Raw genomic sequence first — 18885 nt, 5'->3', positions numbered from 1 at the left:
CAACAGCGTGAAGTTGAAGTATTTCCTCAGCGACCAGCACGGATCCAGGCATGATGAAGCGATATCGTCCTCGTTTGGAAGTCCAAATAAAGTAGTTTCGCTTTCACAACGAAACACACAGTGTCTTCAGGACATGGCGGCGGCGGCAACAACAATACTACAGCGAGAATAAAAGTTACGCCGCCTTTCTTTGCGTGAACATTTGGGCGGCGTTATGCAAATCTTCCCAGATAGTGACATAGGTATGTGGGGGCGTGTTAGAACAAGCCATTTTAGGTAGGTGTGGCTGACTCTTAACTTTTATAAAGAATATCTCTTTGGATTTGAGACTTTAGTCTTTGCAACTTTACAGATCTTCTTTATGCACCAAGAGCTTGTAACACTCCAAAGAGAAAGGAAAAATTTAAATTGCATCATATGACCCCTTTAACTTGTGTTTAAAGGTGCCATTTTTATTATAATTTTTTTTTGTATCCGGTTAATAGGCAGTGAACCAGGCAGGGGCAGGCCCCTACAGTGATCTGGTGACGTGTCGGACCCCTGCGGCGGCCCCTGATGTTGTATCTGGATTTCGCCGCGTTGACCACCCTTTGAACCCAACAGAAAATGAACCCTTCTCCCACTCCACCTGTCTGGCCCTTACCTGGGACGAGCCTCACTGTAATGGAGCAGAAATCACCTCCTACAGCATCTCAATGGGAGACCGCATCATCACCACCAGAAACGTAACCAGTCACATTATCAGGGACCTGCTGCCGGACAGCGAGTACAGGTGAGCAGAGATGTTGTTTAACACTCCGTACCTCTTTTTCTACCACCGTGCATCATGAGCTCTTTGGTGGAGGTCAATGTTTGTGCATTAGTGATGACTGGGGACTTATTTTCCCATGGTCCCTGTAATATACAGAAGAGTGCTGGTGAACCTCGAGCAAGTCTCTGAGTGAGTATGTCAGTGCTATTAGCTCTACAAATGGACTCCACTTACATCTGGCTAATGATGTGTTCAGCAAAACGGTGCTTTCTGGGTAGATTCAAGAGTATTTATGTAACTTTACTGTTAGCAGGGTATTTTTTAAACAAGATGTGTGACTGCACCATGGAACAGTAATGTATTAGATGCAAATACCACATTTTCAGGGTTTCTGTGAGTCTTAAAAAGGTCTTAAGTATTAATTCACCCTGCCACAAATTAAGGCCTTAAAAATATTTTTTTTCAATTTTATTTAACTGTTCTTAAAAGTTTCTTAAAGTCTTAAACTTACCCTCATAAAACTGTAATTACCTAAAAAATACTGTAGTATTATGTTAAAAAACAGTATTTCAGTAGTATGTGTCCAAAAACCATGGTATATCCATAATTAAATATTGTACTTTTTTTTACATGTGCAATCCTCTCTTGTGATCTGCATGCTGATGGGCTTCCGGAAAGCGAGTCTGTTAAATGTTATGTAAAGGCTTTAATTTGGGATGAATGACAACATTAAATGGACCTCTCCATCGGAGTAATGGACAGAGAAACACATCCCCAATTAATATGCCAAATGCAAATGCACTCATAATCATATGAACGTATGAATAATGTCTCTAATGGAACTAGAGGTTTCGATATCTTTCTCGAGCAGTCAAAAAAAGAACATGTTCCAGCTCACCCTAATGACCCAATGTTTCCAAAAATCTATTTGGACACCTAAATAATGGGAATATTAAAGCATTAAATAACTAAACATTAAACGCTGTGGTCTCTGAAAATAAATTATGCTTAAGCTTCTCTCTGAACCACCTTTTTTTCCAAGGTAATTTTTAATGGATGTATGAACTGTTCACACAGGTGCTACAGAAGTATCACATTAATTATAAACACGATCACTGTTTGATATGCACAAAATGTTCTAATACTTTTGTCTTCATTTTGAACAGTATAATATGTATTTATTTCTAATTTATTACTAACACTAAAATGTATCGCAGTTTTCACAAACATATTAAGCAGCACATCAATTTTCAACATTGATAATAAGAATAAGAAATGTTTCTTTACCACCAAATCAGTATATTATAATAATTACTAAAGGGTCATGTGACTCATGAAAATTCAGCTTAGCCATCACAGAAATAAATTACATTTTGTAACATATTAAAATAGAAACAGTTATTTTAAATTGTAATAATATTTCAAAATATTACTGTTTTACTATATTTTTGGTCAAATATATGCAGCCTTAGTGAACATAAGAGACTTCAAAAATATATATTAAAAAATAAATAAATAAAATAAATCTTAACTATCTATATATATATATCCCTGAATGTTAAGGGTGGTGTAGCATTCAGATACTTTGGTGCTTCTCCATGTTTTTCTAAATTCATTCAATATTTCCAGAGAATCAAGACCCTTAAAAATATTTGTTCCCGTACTGTTATTTTAGTAATGTTAAGTGCTTTAAAACATGAGTTTTGAACATTGTGCGAGACTTTTTAATAGAAACAGAAAGCTTCAGGTTTTGTAAATTAGCTTTTTTTTTAGAAATTCCATTGATACCATGAATAGTGCTCATGGTCTCGTGAGGTTATTTACACATTGATTGTTAGATTTTCTGCTTCCATTAGTCCTAGAAAATAGTATGCAAGAATGTACTAGTGCAAATCAACTTTTTTTTATGGATAATTCACTCAAAAATGACATTCATGTTGTTCCAAACCTTTTTTCTTTCTATAAAATACAAAAAGATCAATTTTAAAGAACACGCACACAGACCACTCTTTTTAATTCAAGTAATAAATTACACTTAACCAACTGGTTCATATGCATTTGAATCAGTGCAAATTATGTTTGTTTCACAAAAACAAAAAGTCATACAGGTTTGGAACAACAATGTCCATTTGTATTAATGTTTTTGGGATACATCAAAGGTATTGTATTGTAATAACTTTCCCTCTTTTCAGAGCTCTTCATGTAAAACAATTTAGAAATGTTATCTGTCTGTTACGACTTACATCTTTTTTCAATTATTGTAAGTGCACATAAAATGTGCACTTACAATAATTGGATTCTTGGAAATCTATAGATAACTTCACAGAAATCCTCATTCGAATGCAAGACCACCCCTTCAGCCAGAGTAGATCATTTCCCCCTGTGCCATCAAACTGAGGGGAAAGGTCACAAAGCAGCTTGAGGCTGAAGATACCTGCATGCTTTAACTGGGATCGACAAATAAAACAAATAAGGCAGAAAGTGAACAAATGAAGGCCAATTTGGCCAAAGCTGCTGGAACTACTGACTCTTAGATAGCTAATGATGTGGATGTATGGAGTTTTCTTAGAATAACTTAGAATTTATTCGATTTTGCTTAGATTAGTTTGTAGGGACATTCAGGTGAAGAGAGATCATCTGAAGGCAATCAAAAATTGATGTTAGAAGTTACTAACGACTGAACAAGACGTTCTCCTTTTCTCAGCCTGCAGATTCGAGCAGAAAATGAAATGGGCCCCGGGCCCTTCAGTCAGACCCTAACGGCGAGGACCAGACCCCTTCCGCCATCTCCTCCAAGGCTGGAGTGTGCAGCGGTCGGACCTCAGAGTCTGAAATTACGCTGGGGTTTCAGCAGCCGAAGTCAACTCACTGACGACACAACCTACGTCCTGCAGATGGAGGACAGGAATCAGAGGTTAGCAGTGAGGGAGTGTGTCTAGGGATGCGCAAAACTGTTTTGTATAGTTAGGATAATTTGAATACATTATTAGGAAATGAATTATTTTTAAGGTATCTGCTGAAAATTTGAGAGAGAAAATACAAAATGTATAAAAACATTTTTTTTTTTAAAATGTATTTCCAGATAAAATTAGTTTTGGAATGATATGATCCTATGAAAATGCTATACAAACAAATACTAAAAATGGTTTCTTTTATATTTTAATAATAATGTTTATAATAATGTCTGTAACTCAAAGTAAATAATTTTCAAATATTATTTTAATAATTTGTTTAATTATAAATTACTTTGACATTAATGCAATGACAGTATACGAGCTAATAATGTTACTTTGCAAGCTACATGTTTTATTTATAAAATCATACTATTTTTCTTGCACAGTATAAATGAGTCTACATGATAATACAGACCTATAGCTAATGTTTTATTTTTTTAAAGAAGGTGACCTTTTATTGTACAAAAATATCATAGTCCTTAAAATTATAGAAAAGCACTGCTTTGATGTCAGTAGCAGCGGTTATGTACGGGTATGAATTTTAAAAAGTTTGCGTTATTAAAAACTACATTCTTTTTTTTGAATGTCTATGTAGTTTTTATTAAGTTTTAGTTTATTCGTTTATTTTATTACTTCAAGCATTAGCAATAAAATATAAAGAACTTATTTTATTTCAGATATTTGCCAAGGCAATCTATTTTACCAAGGCAAAGTATTTTTTATTTAATTTTATTGTTTTAGTTGTAGTTTCAGTTAATGATAATAACCCAGGTTCATAATTAAAAACAATAGTCTTGTACTCAGCATCAAAAGCTTGGTAAAATGATTCAAATCATGTAAATGTTCTTCTTGGTATATTAATTGTATTCATAGTGAAGCATATCTATGTGTGTGTATGTGCATTTGTTCCTCGCTTTAATTTGTCCCTCATGCACCTGTAGGGCAGGTTCTTCTCTCTGATGTAAGCAGATCATCTGAAAAGCACATTTTGTGTTTTTGGGTCCATTAAGGTGGAGTCGGCTAATGAGAAGACCATCTCAAAGCGCTGTTGGAAATTAGATTAGGAGACTTGGGGTTATCAAGACCACCTGCCTTAATGCTTTCTCAGAGTCGCTCGTCAGTGACCCACAGATGGCTCGTTTAGATACAAATGAAGGCCAGTGTTCATCTCGGTTTTGAGCTTTCAGCCTCAGATCCACTTCTGAACAATTTTAACCATATAAACAGTAAAGTCTGGACTCTTGAATGGAGGTAATGAAGGCCTGCCTCTACCTCCCATTTTTTCCTGCCTTCATGCTACTTATTAAAAAAGACGTGAAAGGAATGATGATCTCAAGCAATCATCCACAATCATCCAATTTTTTTCCCCCTTGCACTCAAGACTTTAAAAACAAATACTAGGCTGTCAATGATTGAAAAAAAAAAACATTAATAAATTATAATTAATTGGTCCCACTTTATATTAAGTGGCCTTAACTACTATGTACCTACAATGTACTTATTGTGTTCATATTGTATTGCAAAACTTTTGCTGATATTGAGGTGGTATATGGGTAAGGTTACGGACAGGTTTGGGTTGGTTTAAGGTTTAAGGGTGGGTTAAGGTGTAAGAGATGGTTCAACAGTGTAATTATAAATGTAATTACAGAAATTAATTACAGATGTAATTACATGCAGGCATTTTTTTAATTACAAGTACTATGTAAAAACATGTATGTACACAAGTGCATTGTACCAAATGATTAATTTAAATGAAATTACATACTAGTTAAGGCCATTTACTATATAGTGGGACCAATTCATTTTATGTGTGTATGTTTGTAACAAGCTTTCATCATCTCTTTAGGTTTGTGGTGGTTTACCGAGGTCCGAGCCACACGTTTAAGCTGCAGCGACTGAGCGAATCGAGTCGGTACCGTTTCCGGATCCAGACGGTGAGCGAGGCAGGCGAGGGGCCGTTTTCTGAGACGTACACCTACAGCACCACCAAATCTCTGCCACAAACACTGAAAGGTACCACATTTATTTATACTAACTTGTACAGGTTCAAACGTTTGGGATCACTATACATAATTTTTTTTTTAAAGAAATTCATACTTTTATTCAACAAGGGTGCATTAATTTAATCAGAAGTATCAGTAAAGACATTTATAATGTTAAAGGATGTGTTTTAAATTAAACGCTGGAAAAGAATCCTGAAAAAATGTATCATGGTGTCCACAAAAATATTAAGCAGCAAACATTGATGATAATAAGAAGAAATGTTTCTTGAGCAACAAATCAGCATATTAGAATGATTTCTGAAATATCATGTGACACTGAAGACTGGAGTAATAATGCTGAAAATTCAGTGTTGCCATCAAAGGAATAAATAACATTTTAAAATAGATTAAAACAGAAAACAGTTATTTTAAATTGTAATAATAATTCACAATTTTACAGTTTTTACTGTATTTTTAATCAATAAATGCAAAACTGTAGTGTAAAGAACAAGAAAAAAAACGGACCCTTTTTTTTTTTGTCCTCTCAGCCCCAAGAGTTGTTCAGTTAGAGGGAAATGCCTGTGAGGTCACATGGGAGAGTATTCCACCAATGAGAGGAGACAGAATCAGCTATGTGCTACAGGTGCTAGGAGGCAGAGATTCTGATTTTAAACAGGTAAGATCCAAACTCCTCATTAAACCTCCATTGAATCGAGTTTAAAATGACTGTTCCACTCAAATTGTTTCCAAGAACTTTGGCTTGTTGGAACTGTTTGTTTAAATGGGTGAGATAAGAATGCCATGTGGTATTTTAATTTTGTTGCAAGGAAGAAATACCATCTTTTTCCATGTTAGATTTACATATGGCCACGGTCACAGCAGATGAGCTGTTGATGAATAGAATTCATTCTGAACAGGAAATGGAAAATGGGCTCAAGCTATTTGCATCATTTGCTCTTCGTTCCATTTTATCTGTCTTAACTCGTCACAGTCAGCATTTGAATGAAATCGAGTGCTTCCAAACACACAGTCTCACAGGATTCATTAAATTGTGGATTTGGAAAGGACACAGAAAGAGGGGAACATGTGATTATCATGATTAGGATCCATTCAGGTGTGCAAATGCTTATTGTTTTGAAATAATTTCTGGTACGCCACTTCCATGGTGCGATAAATCGAATGGAAGTTCGCAAAATTTGAAATTGTGTGAATTTATTTATTCATTAAAATGATAAAACGCTCCTTTCCCCCATCACATCCTCTGCCCTTTTTTTATGAATATCATTGGGTGACTCTCACATAGAAATATCCAGGTTATATTTTACCCCAAATTTAAAAGAAAAAATAAGACATTATGTATTTTAAAGTTTGTTTTTGTATTGTAAAATGTTTTTTACAATAATCAAGTGCCCTGTGGTTCATTCTTTATTTGTTCATTTACTGTAGCTACCCAAATCAATATATTTATTGTTAAATTCTTTTCTATTACTAGGGATAGAATATAAATATTTATTATTTACAGATCTCCTTTCTTCCATTCTTATTCCGTCATTCCTTCCTTTCTTTTTTTTTTTTATTAATTGATTTAGAATAGATTTAATTATTTACATCTATACATTTGCATTTATTTTGTAATACATCATTTTTGTTTTTTAATCATAACAATCATGATAAAACAAACATATAGTGAATTTATTTATATTTATTTTTTGTATAAATGCATTTTTATATTCCATCTCAGTCATGCTGTATAATAATAATAATAATAATATTAATATAAATATTAAAAATGTATGTATACAAAAAATAATTAGTTGTTGATATATAAAAATGCTAATATATAATAAATATACAAATATAATGTATACGAAATGTATTACAATAAACCCAAATGCATACATATAATTAAATCTATTTTGTTTAAATAATACTACTACTATTTATTCATTTATTTTTTATATATGTATTTAAATACAATAGACTGCCTAGAAGATGTGTGTATTTTGTAATCAATTATTTGTATATTTTAAATTTTATAACTATTATGTGTTAACATTTTAATATAAAAATAATATTTAAAAAAAAAAAGAGATTTTTTTTAAATATTCCATCCCCAAGTATAACAGAATTTATTATTATTATTACATTTATAATTATCCAAAAGTGCACACAGTGAAGGAGAAATTTGAACTGTGTGGGCTAATGCATTACTTTCCTTCTGTCCTTCAGGTATATAAGGGAGATGAGACATCCTTCCAGCTCTCTGGCCTGCAGTGGAACACTGACTACCGCGTGCGCGTGTTTGCATGCAGGCGCTGCGTGGACACCCTCCAGGAGCTGTGCGGGTCCTTCAGCCCATCCGCCCACTTCAACCTGCGGCGGTCTGACGCCACACTGGCTGAGGAAGCGGACATCACCAGGGTGCCCATGGGCAAAACCCTCAGCGATGAACAGTTTGCTGGCCTCATAGTATTTGGGGTGGCCTCTCTCTCTGTCCTGATGGCCTTCCTGCTTCAGCTTCTGATTTAGAGCCGTTCTCGTCTCTTCAGTTTTTAAACTACAGTTTGCAAAACCATTAATGCAAGTACTGTTTTGGTCTTTGACCAAGATACACCTTTTATCACATGAGCAGATTTCATGTTATTTTTTTTTTATACAGGTTTTTCTATAAGATGAGTTAGAGTTTTAACAAATCGGTAATGATGAAATGTACTGTTCTGGCGCCTGTGCCTGGTTTTTAACTTTAAGATGCTGTGCATATTTTTATATTTAGTATTTAGGAGATTTTAACACTAAAGTAATAAGTGGCCTTCCGGATCTCAAGTTGGAGTATCAGATGAATATCTGAGGATTTTTTTTTAATGGTCAGTCCTATTTATCTTGAAATCAATGTCTAGACAGCTAAATGGCATCAATGATCTCGTTCCCTTATCTGTGCCCCAGGAAAGTCTGTCTAAAAGCTTCTTAAAGGCTTTATTCGTTCTCTCCTCTTTTGTTTGTCCTAAAAAAGGTGTCCTTGGGCTGCCTGTAAACATTTTTTTTTAAAAACCTGCAACTATCAGTCCAAAGAGAGTCAAATGACAGTCTTTGCAATCAATCATCAAATGTACAGTGTTGTGAAGTCTGGAGTTTTTGTATCTCAGGGACTTGGGAGGGCCATGTGAACCTGTGCCTTGAAATCCACAAATCCAAACTTTTGTGACAAATCATTTCAGATCTGCTGCTTACAGTATTTCATAAACCCTTTACTCTGGTCACATTATACATTACATGATCATGTTTACTAGCTCAGTCAGCCCCTAACCAAAGTTAGTGAGCATTCAAGATATAACAGTTTTGTTAGATGTATTTATGCTATATTTCTGTACTTTATAATGCAAATCACTGTGCAATCTTCATTTATTTATTACAAGAATCAGATACGTCATATTCAATATTTTCCTCATGTAGCATGTCTTTTTATAAGGGGGATTATGACAAATCTTTATTATTTTTTTTCTGAATATAGCACAGCATTTTAACATCATTAACCTGTCTTATTTCAGATATAATTGTATTGTTTATTTTCTGTTTTTAATTGTTGTTTTTTTATTTTATTCTGATAATTTTTTTAATTGCTTCGGTTCAGAAAATGTTGATATCTGATCAGTTTTGTGATTTCCCACCTGCAAGTTTCAGTTTTTTTTTTTTTTTAGATTTTAAAATATATTTTTCATTTGACTTCTTTGAATCGTCTACTCTTCATATAGTAGACGATATATGTATTGCTGCAGTTTTTAGAAAAACATTCCATTGTTTTCTGATTAAAAGAATTTGAAATGACTTGACACTAGAAAACTTGAAGTGGAAACACTTGAAGAACACTTTTTACGAACTCAAGACCCAGAATCTTTTTAAGTGGAAAAAAAGAAATACTTGTTTGTTTGTTTTTATTTTTTTAGCTGCATTTAGCTGGACATCAGGTAATAAGTGGCCTAGACATAGATTTCCATGCTTGCATATAGTTTCATGAAAATCATTCCATATTACAATTTTTTTAAACGTTACTGTCACATTTAATGATGTAAATTATAATCGTAGACATTATATTTAAAAAACTACCGTATCAATTTAAATGTATAGATATTGAAAATACTAGCCTTTGTATTTAAGATGATTATGTATCTGTAGTATATATGTAATATATTTATACACAATAAATTTTTTAAATTTCTGAAATGAGGTGTTTGCATTTCATTTACATCAATTATATTAAGTTTTATACATTTATTTATTCGTTCATTTTAATTAATACTTTTATTTTTCCTTTACTAAAGGACACAAAATAAAAATGTTGAATATATATATATATATATATATATATGTATATGTGTGTGTATGTGTGTATATATATATATATATATACTGTATATGCATGTGTGTGTGTATATATATACTGTATATGCATGTGTGTGTATGTATAATTTTTTTTCTGTTCTTGGGAGCCTATTATTTGATTGTTCTTTTTGTAAAAGGACAGACCCAGTTTCTCTGAGGTTTTTTAAAATGTATTTTCAGAATCAAATACAAGACAATCTGTATAGTCAATAGCACAAAAACATTTAAATTTTAAGATTGAAGTATTACTGCATGACATCAAAAACTTTCTATATATTACACAATAACACATTCCATAAAATGTATCAGTGTGCATTAAAGGAAAATAAACACAATATATTAAATATCTTTCATAAATATTAAATATGTTTTACAAACATCTCAAGAAATAGTTTTAATTAGAATATCATTGCCAACAAGCAACATAGGCTGAATTCAAACACAAAGCTTACACAAAACTACTGTGGCAGCAGTGTTCACAAACCTGCAATAAGTGCACTTTTTATAGCTGCTACACATTTATGTAACATAATAACACAAGCTTGGTGAGAGCTTTTTTGGCATTGGATTTTATCATTCAGCACCATTACATCTCACCCACATAGGGTGCAATGTTAGAGTGCTTACATCTACAGTGCTCTGTCATCCAGTACTTCACACAGTTTAAGGCATTTTTGGGTTAGTGTGCAGTTTGTAGAGTTTGCATGAATTACAGGGTAAAGGGAAACACTACACTGCTGGTGTCTGCTGATGATGTTAATACCTGTGCGTAAACATTCTCATAAAATACAATCATATTTGGTGTATGCACAAGGTATGTTGCGCCCAAAATGCAACCATCCAACATTTTTATTATTTTAATACCAACATTTCAGATTAGATTACTATATAATTTAATAATATAATTTTCAGGGCTCAGCAGCTTCATAAAGTTATTTTTATATACTGCTATGTACAGGCTAAACTGAAAATATGCAATGGCTTCTATGATACCAGACGATGGTTGAAATTAAATGCATATCACCAAAAATTATGAGGTTAATGTCGACTCTCCTTTTCATCCTCGTGAAGATTTTTTCCCCGTCTATATGTAGTCTGTTAAGAAGTGCACATTTATTAAACGAGGCTTTTCCTGCGTCACGTGCTCCAGCTGTATTCATTCCAAACCGAAAAGCTCTCAGCGTTCACGAAGCTCTGCACTGATCGTCTAGGAGCACGCTTCACTCTGAACAGCTTGCACGCCGCGCTCCTGTACTTCTTTGACATGATGTTGTAGAGGATGGGGTTGATCGCGGCGCTGAGGTAAAACAGCACGAATGAGACCAGGTTGCAGTATTCGCTGATTTGGGAGATGAGAGGAGAATTGGCCTCGGATGACTTGGAGAAGAGATAACGACCGACGTGGAACGGCAGCCAGCAGAGAACAAACGCTAGAACCACCACAGCTGATGAAGAGAGAGAAAGAGAGTTCATGTCTGTAATGTTTTAAAAAGGTTTCATGTTTTATTATAGAAATTAGAAGTAGGCTACTATTAATACGATATTCTTGCAATAAGTGCGTTTTGGGGGAAAAAGTTGTGACTTAGGCCTAGTAACAATTATTTCGGACATTATGACAATGAGGTGAATCAGAATCAGTAACCAATGCGACTGAATGTTTCTGATTCACTAACAACAACCGGCTCAATCGTTCGGAAATTGGACTACACCAGTGGTTCCCAAACCTGTCCTGGAGGCCCCCCTGCCCTGCACCTTTTGTATGTCTCCCTTATCTAACACACCTGATTCCACTCATCTGCTCGTTAGTAGAGACTCCAATAACTAAATTGGGTGTGTCTGATTTGGGAGACATACAAAATGTGCAGGGCAGTGGGTCCTCCAGGACAGGTTTGGGAACCACTGGACTACACCAATAAGACCGTAAGAGTCGTTCGCTCCGGAATGATACTACTCTAGTTACTGTAGCCCAGGGGTGTCCAAACTCAGTCCTGGAGGACCGGTGTCCTGCAGAGTTTAGCTCCAACTTGCCTCAACACACCTGCCTGGAAGTTTCTATGGCTAGTAAGAGCTTGATTAGCTGCTTCAGGTGTGTTTAATTAGGGTTGGAGCTAAACTCTGGAGGACACCGGCCCTCCAGGACCGAGTTTGGAATAAAACATAAAAGAAGATATTTTGAAGATTGCTGGTAATCAAACAGTTGGTGGTTGCCTTTGACTTCCATAGTAGGAAAAAAAATACTATGGAAGTCAATGGCAACCACCAACTGTAACAATCTTCAAAATATCTTCTTTTATGTTCGACATAAGAAAGCAACTCATACAGGTTTGGAACGACATGAGGGTGAGTAAATGATGACAGAATTTTCATTTTTGGGTGAACTATCCCTTTAAAATAATTCAATTCTTGTAAAAAAAAAAAAAAGAAGTAAGTATAAAGTTGCTATTCCTTAGCAACTGTAAACAGCCAACAGCCAATATTCATTCTGATTATTGTTCATAATAAATATAAATTGTAATGTAAAATGTAAATAAATGTACATTTATAACAATCATTTTATTATAAAATATATTTATTTAAAAAATAATAAAGTTGTCTTTTATTGGTATATCCTCTATATTTTGTAAAATAAAATAAAAAAATCACTGTAAACTCGTTGCTTTATTATGCACATGGAATTTAATTAGCAGGTGTGTCCTCCTGTTAAATGTTTATTAAATCATTAAATTAGCCTATTTAATCATATAAAATAATGTTTATTAAACAATTACATATTTAAAGAGAAAATCTATTATTTTGTAAGATTTCCCGAGTGAAAGTTGCTCATCGCCAAAGTTCCACGGTCGGTACCGCCAGACCCGGTACAGGTCGAGGGGCATGCAGAGGAAAATGAGCAGGTCTGAAAGTGCCATGCTGCAGAGGTAAAGGTTGGTGGTGGTTCGCATGTCTTTGTATTTAGTGACCACCAGGATGGTCAACAGGTTCCCAGCGATTCCGACGAGGAACAGGAAAGAGCACGTCACTGTGATGCCAGTCAGGATAGGGACTGGGAAGAGATGGACCGGGTACTCAAAGTGCTCAGCAGTTGCATTACTATCCATAATGTCCTCCGCGCATAAAGTGATGCTGAACGGGCAGCTGGACACGTTTGTCCAATTAGTCATTATGATGAGATTTTAGAGGATTTGCATGGGCTTAATGGCACCTCGTGATTTCCACCCAGCTGTTGTTTCCATGCACATCTTACAGGTGTTCAATGCACACTGCACAGTATGAGAAGTGCACGCGAGTAACCTGTCAATGATGCGCCCCGAGCTGCGCGCAGGGGGTACACGATCCACAACACGCGTGCGCACTGGATGTCTTGACTAATTCTGCTGTTGAAATGCAGATTTAGTGCAAACTCTCTTTTCGTTTGCGATGTATTTTGTGTGCTTGCAACTTTTCTTAGCGTTTAGAAAATTTCTAACAAATAAGAGACAAATAACGCTCTTAGAGCGACCGAAAGTTGATTTACAAGATGAAGGGCTTTTTTTTGGTTCGTTTTATGCCACCTGGCGGTGTGACCAGACCATCTTATAGGTCACCGAAATAATAAATCCTCGTGCTTTGCTTGAATAAATAGTATAGCTGCTGCCGTCCAGGGTGCTGAAAAACGGCTGCTGTTTGTTTGGCCATATTTGCTTTTTTAATATAAAATTGCTGGATTTTAAACTAAGATTTTTCTCTTATCTGTTGTATCACTCTAAAAAAAGATAGTTCTTTAAAGGTTCTTTACACATAGTAGTCTATTTAGAACCATTATCAGCCTTGTGACTTTTTCTCTTGTTAATTGAACAGAACTTGAAAGTGTGACCTGTTCTGTTCAAGGATACTTCTCTCCTCCTCTAAGTAACAGAGATGTTGAATTTATGTTTTTCAATTATTACTAGGGTTTATGTGTAAACATGCCCAATCACAATAAATAAATAAAGAAACAAATAAATGAAAATAAACCTAGAGACACACTGTAACTTTAAACTTAATTGTGCATTTCATATGCTTTCACACCCAACAACATCATCATGTTCAATGCCAAGTGTCATTTATGAATGTATTTAGCTAATAAATATTGTTAGAGTACTGTCATTTTTGCTACAATTAAAAAAACAACAACTAATAGTGGCTTATATAAGACCAAGGAGATAGAGGGGTAAAAACAATATAAATAAATATTATATAAAAATAATATTAAAACTACTACTACTAATATTAACAAATACTACTACTAATATAAATATACTAATATTAATGACAATAAACTATTATTAAAAAGGTCATTTATAACAGCAATAACATCCTATATAGCACTTTCAAAGCATGGTTCTTAATGGAACCTTATAAAAACGGTTCTGTTTAGCACCACAAACGATTCTACTATAGCTGAAGAACTCTAATTTGGCACAGTTTTTACCATTTTTTCTTAAAAGTGTATGTCAGATTTTACAAAGACTTTATTTAGCTTTTTAAGCGGTCTGCTTTTCAAAAATGTCTGTTTAAAATATAGACATTTTTGAAAAATAAATCTTAAACCACTTTTATTTTTTTTATTCGTTTGTATCCAAGAAATAAATTAAGGCAGTGGTTCTCAATTCCTCGCATACCACCGCTCTGCATATTTTGCATGGCTCCCTTATTTTAATACACCTGATTCAGATCATCAGCTCATTAGAAGAGAGCTCCATGAATGAACTGTGTTCCGATTGACATGGTCCCTACACAGTGTTGATTGCTCCCTACTCCCTGAGCACGGGAAATCCGTTAAAGTTTACTTCACTTAGGAACATTCATTCATGGATTTGCGCTACGCCACGGCCTGCAGCATCTTAACACACAGACGAAACTTAATGGAGAAGTGTGACATAAAATACCTCTGTAAATAAATACAATTTAAATTCACGTCTCGCACACTTTAATGCTCTTTGAATGGAACATATAGCCTACGCTCCTTTCGAACTGTAATCATGCCGGAATATCATGTGAAGTCCACTTCGCAGGGCACTTACGGTGAATAGAACAAACATCTGAAGTGATAAGAGATACGTACAAAATGTGCAGAGCGGTGGTATGCGAGCACTGGAATTGAGAACTAATGCATCAAGGTAAATGTATGATATGTCTTCTATAATTGTTTAAAGGGATAGTTCACCCAAAAATTTAAATTACCCCATGATTTACTCACCCTCAAGCCATCCTAGGTGTATATGACTTTCTTCTTTCAGACGAATACGATCAGAGTTATATTTAAATATGGAAGCAGATTCTCATGCAAATATGCCCCGGTTTTTTATCGGTGGATCTGAAAAACGTGTACGCTCACATCCAGATAGCCCCTAATCACAGACTGCTCTTGAGATTCGGTTCGAGGTGGTGGCTTCTAAATATACAGTCCTACCATTCGGAACGTCTCTGGCCCTATGCACTTTACGAAGTGCACAGATGTGGTTCTTTTCCCTCTGAGACAGATGGGAATCTGTATTATGAATTACCTAGATGATTGGCTGGTCTTAGTCATATTGGAACAGGAACTCATTGCTCACAGGTCGCTGCTGCTCAGCCACCTGGAACGGCTTGAGCTAATAATTAATTTAGCCAAGAGCTCTCTGTCTCCCAGCCATCGAGTAGTCTTCCTGGGGACAGTTATCGATTTTGCCCAGATGTGGATTACGCCGGAATGCTCCCTGATAATTCAGCGGCTAGCGGCGTCATTCAGACTTGGGACTTCACATCCCCTTAGGGCTTTCAGAGGATGCTCTGGGTCTGCTTCTTATGCGGCCCCTCCAGTATTGGTTCAAAGCCCATGTATCATTCCACGCTTGGTGCCTGGGACGTTTTCATCTCAGGGTAACCAACCGTTGCATCAGAGCTGTGGCCCCTTGGAAAACCCCTCGCCTCTCCTCTTGGCTTATATCGAAATCCTCCTCCATCCTTCTTTACAAATCCTCGTTTTGTACTTCTAATTCTTGACCGTTGTTTTGTTTTGATCTCTCTGCTGCGTTTCCGCATGCGTCACTTCTGAGCGGCGCATGCGCAGCGCTGACCTCATACGTCATCCTCCCGGAGCTGCTTCCGTTTACAACAGTGAGCGCAAGCTAGATTAAAGCGATTATTACATTTTGAATATGGATATTTTTCTTACAAAAATGCATCGATTCGCTACAGGAGGCCTTTGTTCACCCCCCGGAGCCGTGTAAGACACTTTTTTTTTATGGATGGGCGCTTTTTATTTAAATTCTTTTGGACTGAAGCAATGCAACACCTGCTGACTGCAATGATAGAGCTTGAATGATCAAAGACAATTTTTAATATAACTCCGACTGGATTCGTCTGAAAGAAGAAAGTCATATACACCTAGGATGCCTCGGGGGTGAGTAAAGTGCAGCCTAATTTTCATTTTTGGGTGAACTAACCCTATAAGTTTCTGAGAGGACCTCAGCGATTGAATCCGCCTCGCTCTCATACTGTGCCGACTTGAGACTTATCTATAGTCCTCAGGGACATACAGGGCCCTGCCTTCGAGCTGCTCCAGTCGGTCCAACTTGCCGCCCCTGACGCTTAAGACTGCCCTCCTTTTGTTAGCGTCGGTGGGTGACCTGCACTGTCAGTCAGTGCTTCATGCCTGAGTTTGGGCCTAAGGACTGTAGAGTCATCCTCAAACCAAGATATGTTCATTGTACAAGACGTCACCCTTCTAACTCTTCCCAATTCAGATGACGAGCAGGGTCCTAATCCACTCTGCCCAGTTATGTTGATTTCTTTTGGTGACATCTGTGCGGCCACCGGCTACCTTCACCAGGTTTATAACTTGGACGTCCCTGCCCTGCAGACATGGATTTTGTCCACTTATGTTTACTTAATTCACTTTGTAAGTGGAGATGGTTTTGTTATGTAGTCTTTAGCCTAGGTGTCTTGGGTCTAATGTTTAGCTCAGACTTATAGGAGCCCTCAGTACGAGCAGTTCGGGGCTAGGCTCGCAGACTGCCTTTGTTCTGCACTTGCTTATAGCACGGCGCTATTGGATGCGTTCCCCATAAGCGTCAGAGAAGCAACCAGAGAGACCGTTCAAAAGGGAACTAAACAAACAAAGGAAACTTACAAGACTAGCATATTCTCTCTGGATCTTACGCTCCGCCTACATCCAACATCATCCGCTGGAATGTGACTCTCTCGTGAACGCGCATACTACAGTTTGCGGACGTTAGAGATCATGGTTTATAAAGTTTTAAATATGGATATTTTTCTTACAAAAAATGCATTGATTTACTTCAGGAGGCCTTTATCAACCCCCCAGAGCTGTCCGTGTAGGGCACTTTTTATGATGGATGGACAAAGTTTATTAGACTTCTATTGGACTATTGAATATAACCACCCATTCACTGCCATTATAAAGCTTGGAAGAGCCAGGACATTTTTAAATATAACTCAGATTGTATTCGTCTGTAAGAAGAAAGTCATATACACCTAGGATGGCTTGAGGGTGAGTAAATCATGGGGTAATTTTCATTTTTGGGTTAACTTCCCTTTAAGTGGGTATGGAACACAAAACCGATTTTGACCACACGATGGCAGCATTGTTACTTAAAGACCTAATTTTGGCATCATTTACAAAGCATGTTTCTCTTCACATATTCCTAGCTCAAAATGTCAAAATATTTGAAAACAAAGATTTTTTCCCCCCCCCCAAAAAAACAAAAGCCCTGTAAACCTTAAGATTTAATACAGTAATGAATTTAGAGAATTCTCAGTTTAGAGAACAACATAGTGTTTCAAGTTTATGTGATTAAATATTAAATTTTTAAAAACCCCTTCCTGCTTTTCAAGTATATTAGGTTTCAAGGTGAGGACTGTAAGAACAGCCCTGACAAACAGAAATCTGCATCCGGTTTGGTGTACAGATAGTCTATACACTTCATTTGCACACACACACACACACACACACACACACACACACAGTTTAAACGTTTGAGACATGATTTGATCATTATCATCCTTGGAGCAAGACATTTACTTAAAAAAATTAAACGAAAGAAAGAAAACCTCTAAACAATGACCATAATCAAAATAAATAGAAATAGAAATAAAAAAAATATATATTGCTGTTTAAGCTAATACATTGAGTAGAATTGGATAATTTGAAGCCATTATTATTATTATTATTATTATATTCATTCTTTTTGAGAGGGTATTGTCCCAGTGGCAGCTTTCTCTCTCTCTCTCTCTCTCTGGTTATAGCGTGTGGCAAAATCTGTTTAAAATATCTCTGTTATGTATAAGGGGTCCATTAGATGTCTTGGAAACCTTCAAGTTATGCTAAAACCAAAAGATAAGAAAAAAAATGTTTTCTTCATGTGTGATTAAATGAAGTGTCATTATAGAAATGTTTGGTTTTTCATGCATGAAGGGGCCTTAGGTCAATCAATGACTATCATGCCTAGATAAGAAGCCTGTGATGTAAGCTGTGCTTAAAAAAAAACGAGATTAGTTGAGATAAAGCACCTGATAACGTCGAAACCATGTGAACTGATACCCATAATTTCAAAGCATTATCAGAAAATCTTAAAGGGAGGTTTGTAGGCAGATCACGGGGCTTTGAGACCCAGCCGGCGGTTTCCGCTGCTGCTGCAGTTGGTTTGGGTTAGAGCTGCGGTTACGCTTACGGGGTCTGTCGCAGACTTATTTTGTAGCCTTAAAAGCATTGATGTTATGTTGCGTTTGGGATTTTTGACTGACAAATATAACTGAGGTATAGTTTGATGACAATCTAGTGAATGGTTCAGCCGCCGCA

General features: G+C 35.9%; 1 protein-coding gene and 1 pseudogene across 1 annotated transcript; one reads left to right on the top strand and one right to left on the bottom strand.

Moving 5' to 3' along the window:
• Positions 1-8723, top strand: part of LOC107590247 (fibronectin type III domain-containing protein 3B-like) — a 64108-nt pseudogene extending 55385 nt beyond the window's left edge.
• A 2478-nt stretch (positions 8724-11201) lies between these two features.
• Positions 11202-13225, bottom strand: LOC107590301 (growth hormone secretagogue receptor type 1-like). The gene is made up of 2 exons (XM_016279010.1): positions 12892-13225; positions 11202-11509 (listed from the first exon to the last, which is right to left on the bottom strand). Exons 1-2 carry the CDS (start codon positions 13223-13225, stop codon positions 11202-11204), a joined length of 642 nt encoding a protein of 213 aa, XP_016134496.1.
• Between the last annotated feature and the right edge of the window lie 5660 nt (positions 13226-18885).

The sequence above is a fragment of the Sinocyclocheilus grahami genome, unplaced genomic scaffold (assembly GCF_001515645.1).
Source record: "Sinocyclocheilus grahami isolate Dianchi unplaced genomic scaffold, SAMN03320097.WGS_v1.1 scaffold126.1, whole genome shotgun sequence".
NCBI lineage: Eukaryota > Metazoa > Chordata > Actinopteri > Cypriniformes > Cyprinidae > Sinocyclocheilus > Sinocyclocheilus grahami.
This window is presented reverse-complemented; position numbering and strand designations above follow the sequence as displayed.

What these genes read in the sequence shown, in the direction of transcription:
- LOC107590301 (XM_016279010.1), bottom strand. Translation starts at nt 13,225, where the DNA reads ATGACTAATTGGACAAACGTGTCCAGCTGCCCGTTCAGCATCACTTTA. An exon ending in GTACCGACCGTGGAACTTTG is followed by an intron (nt 11,510 to 12,891) that starts GCGATGAGCAAC and finishes TCTCTTCATCAG; the next exon opens with CTGTGGTGGTTCTAGCGTTT.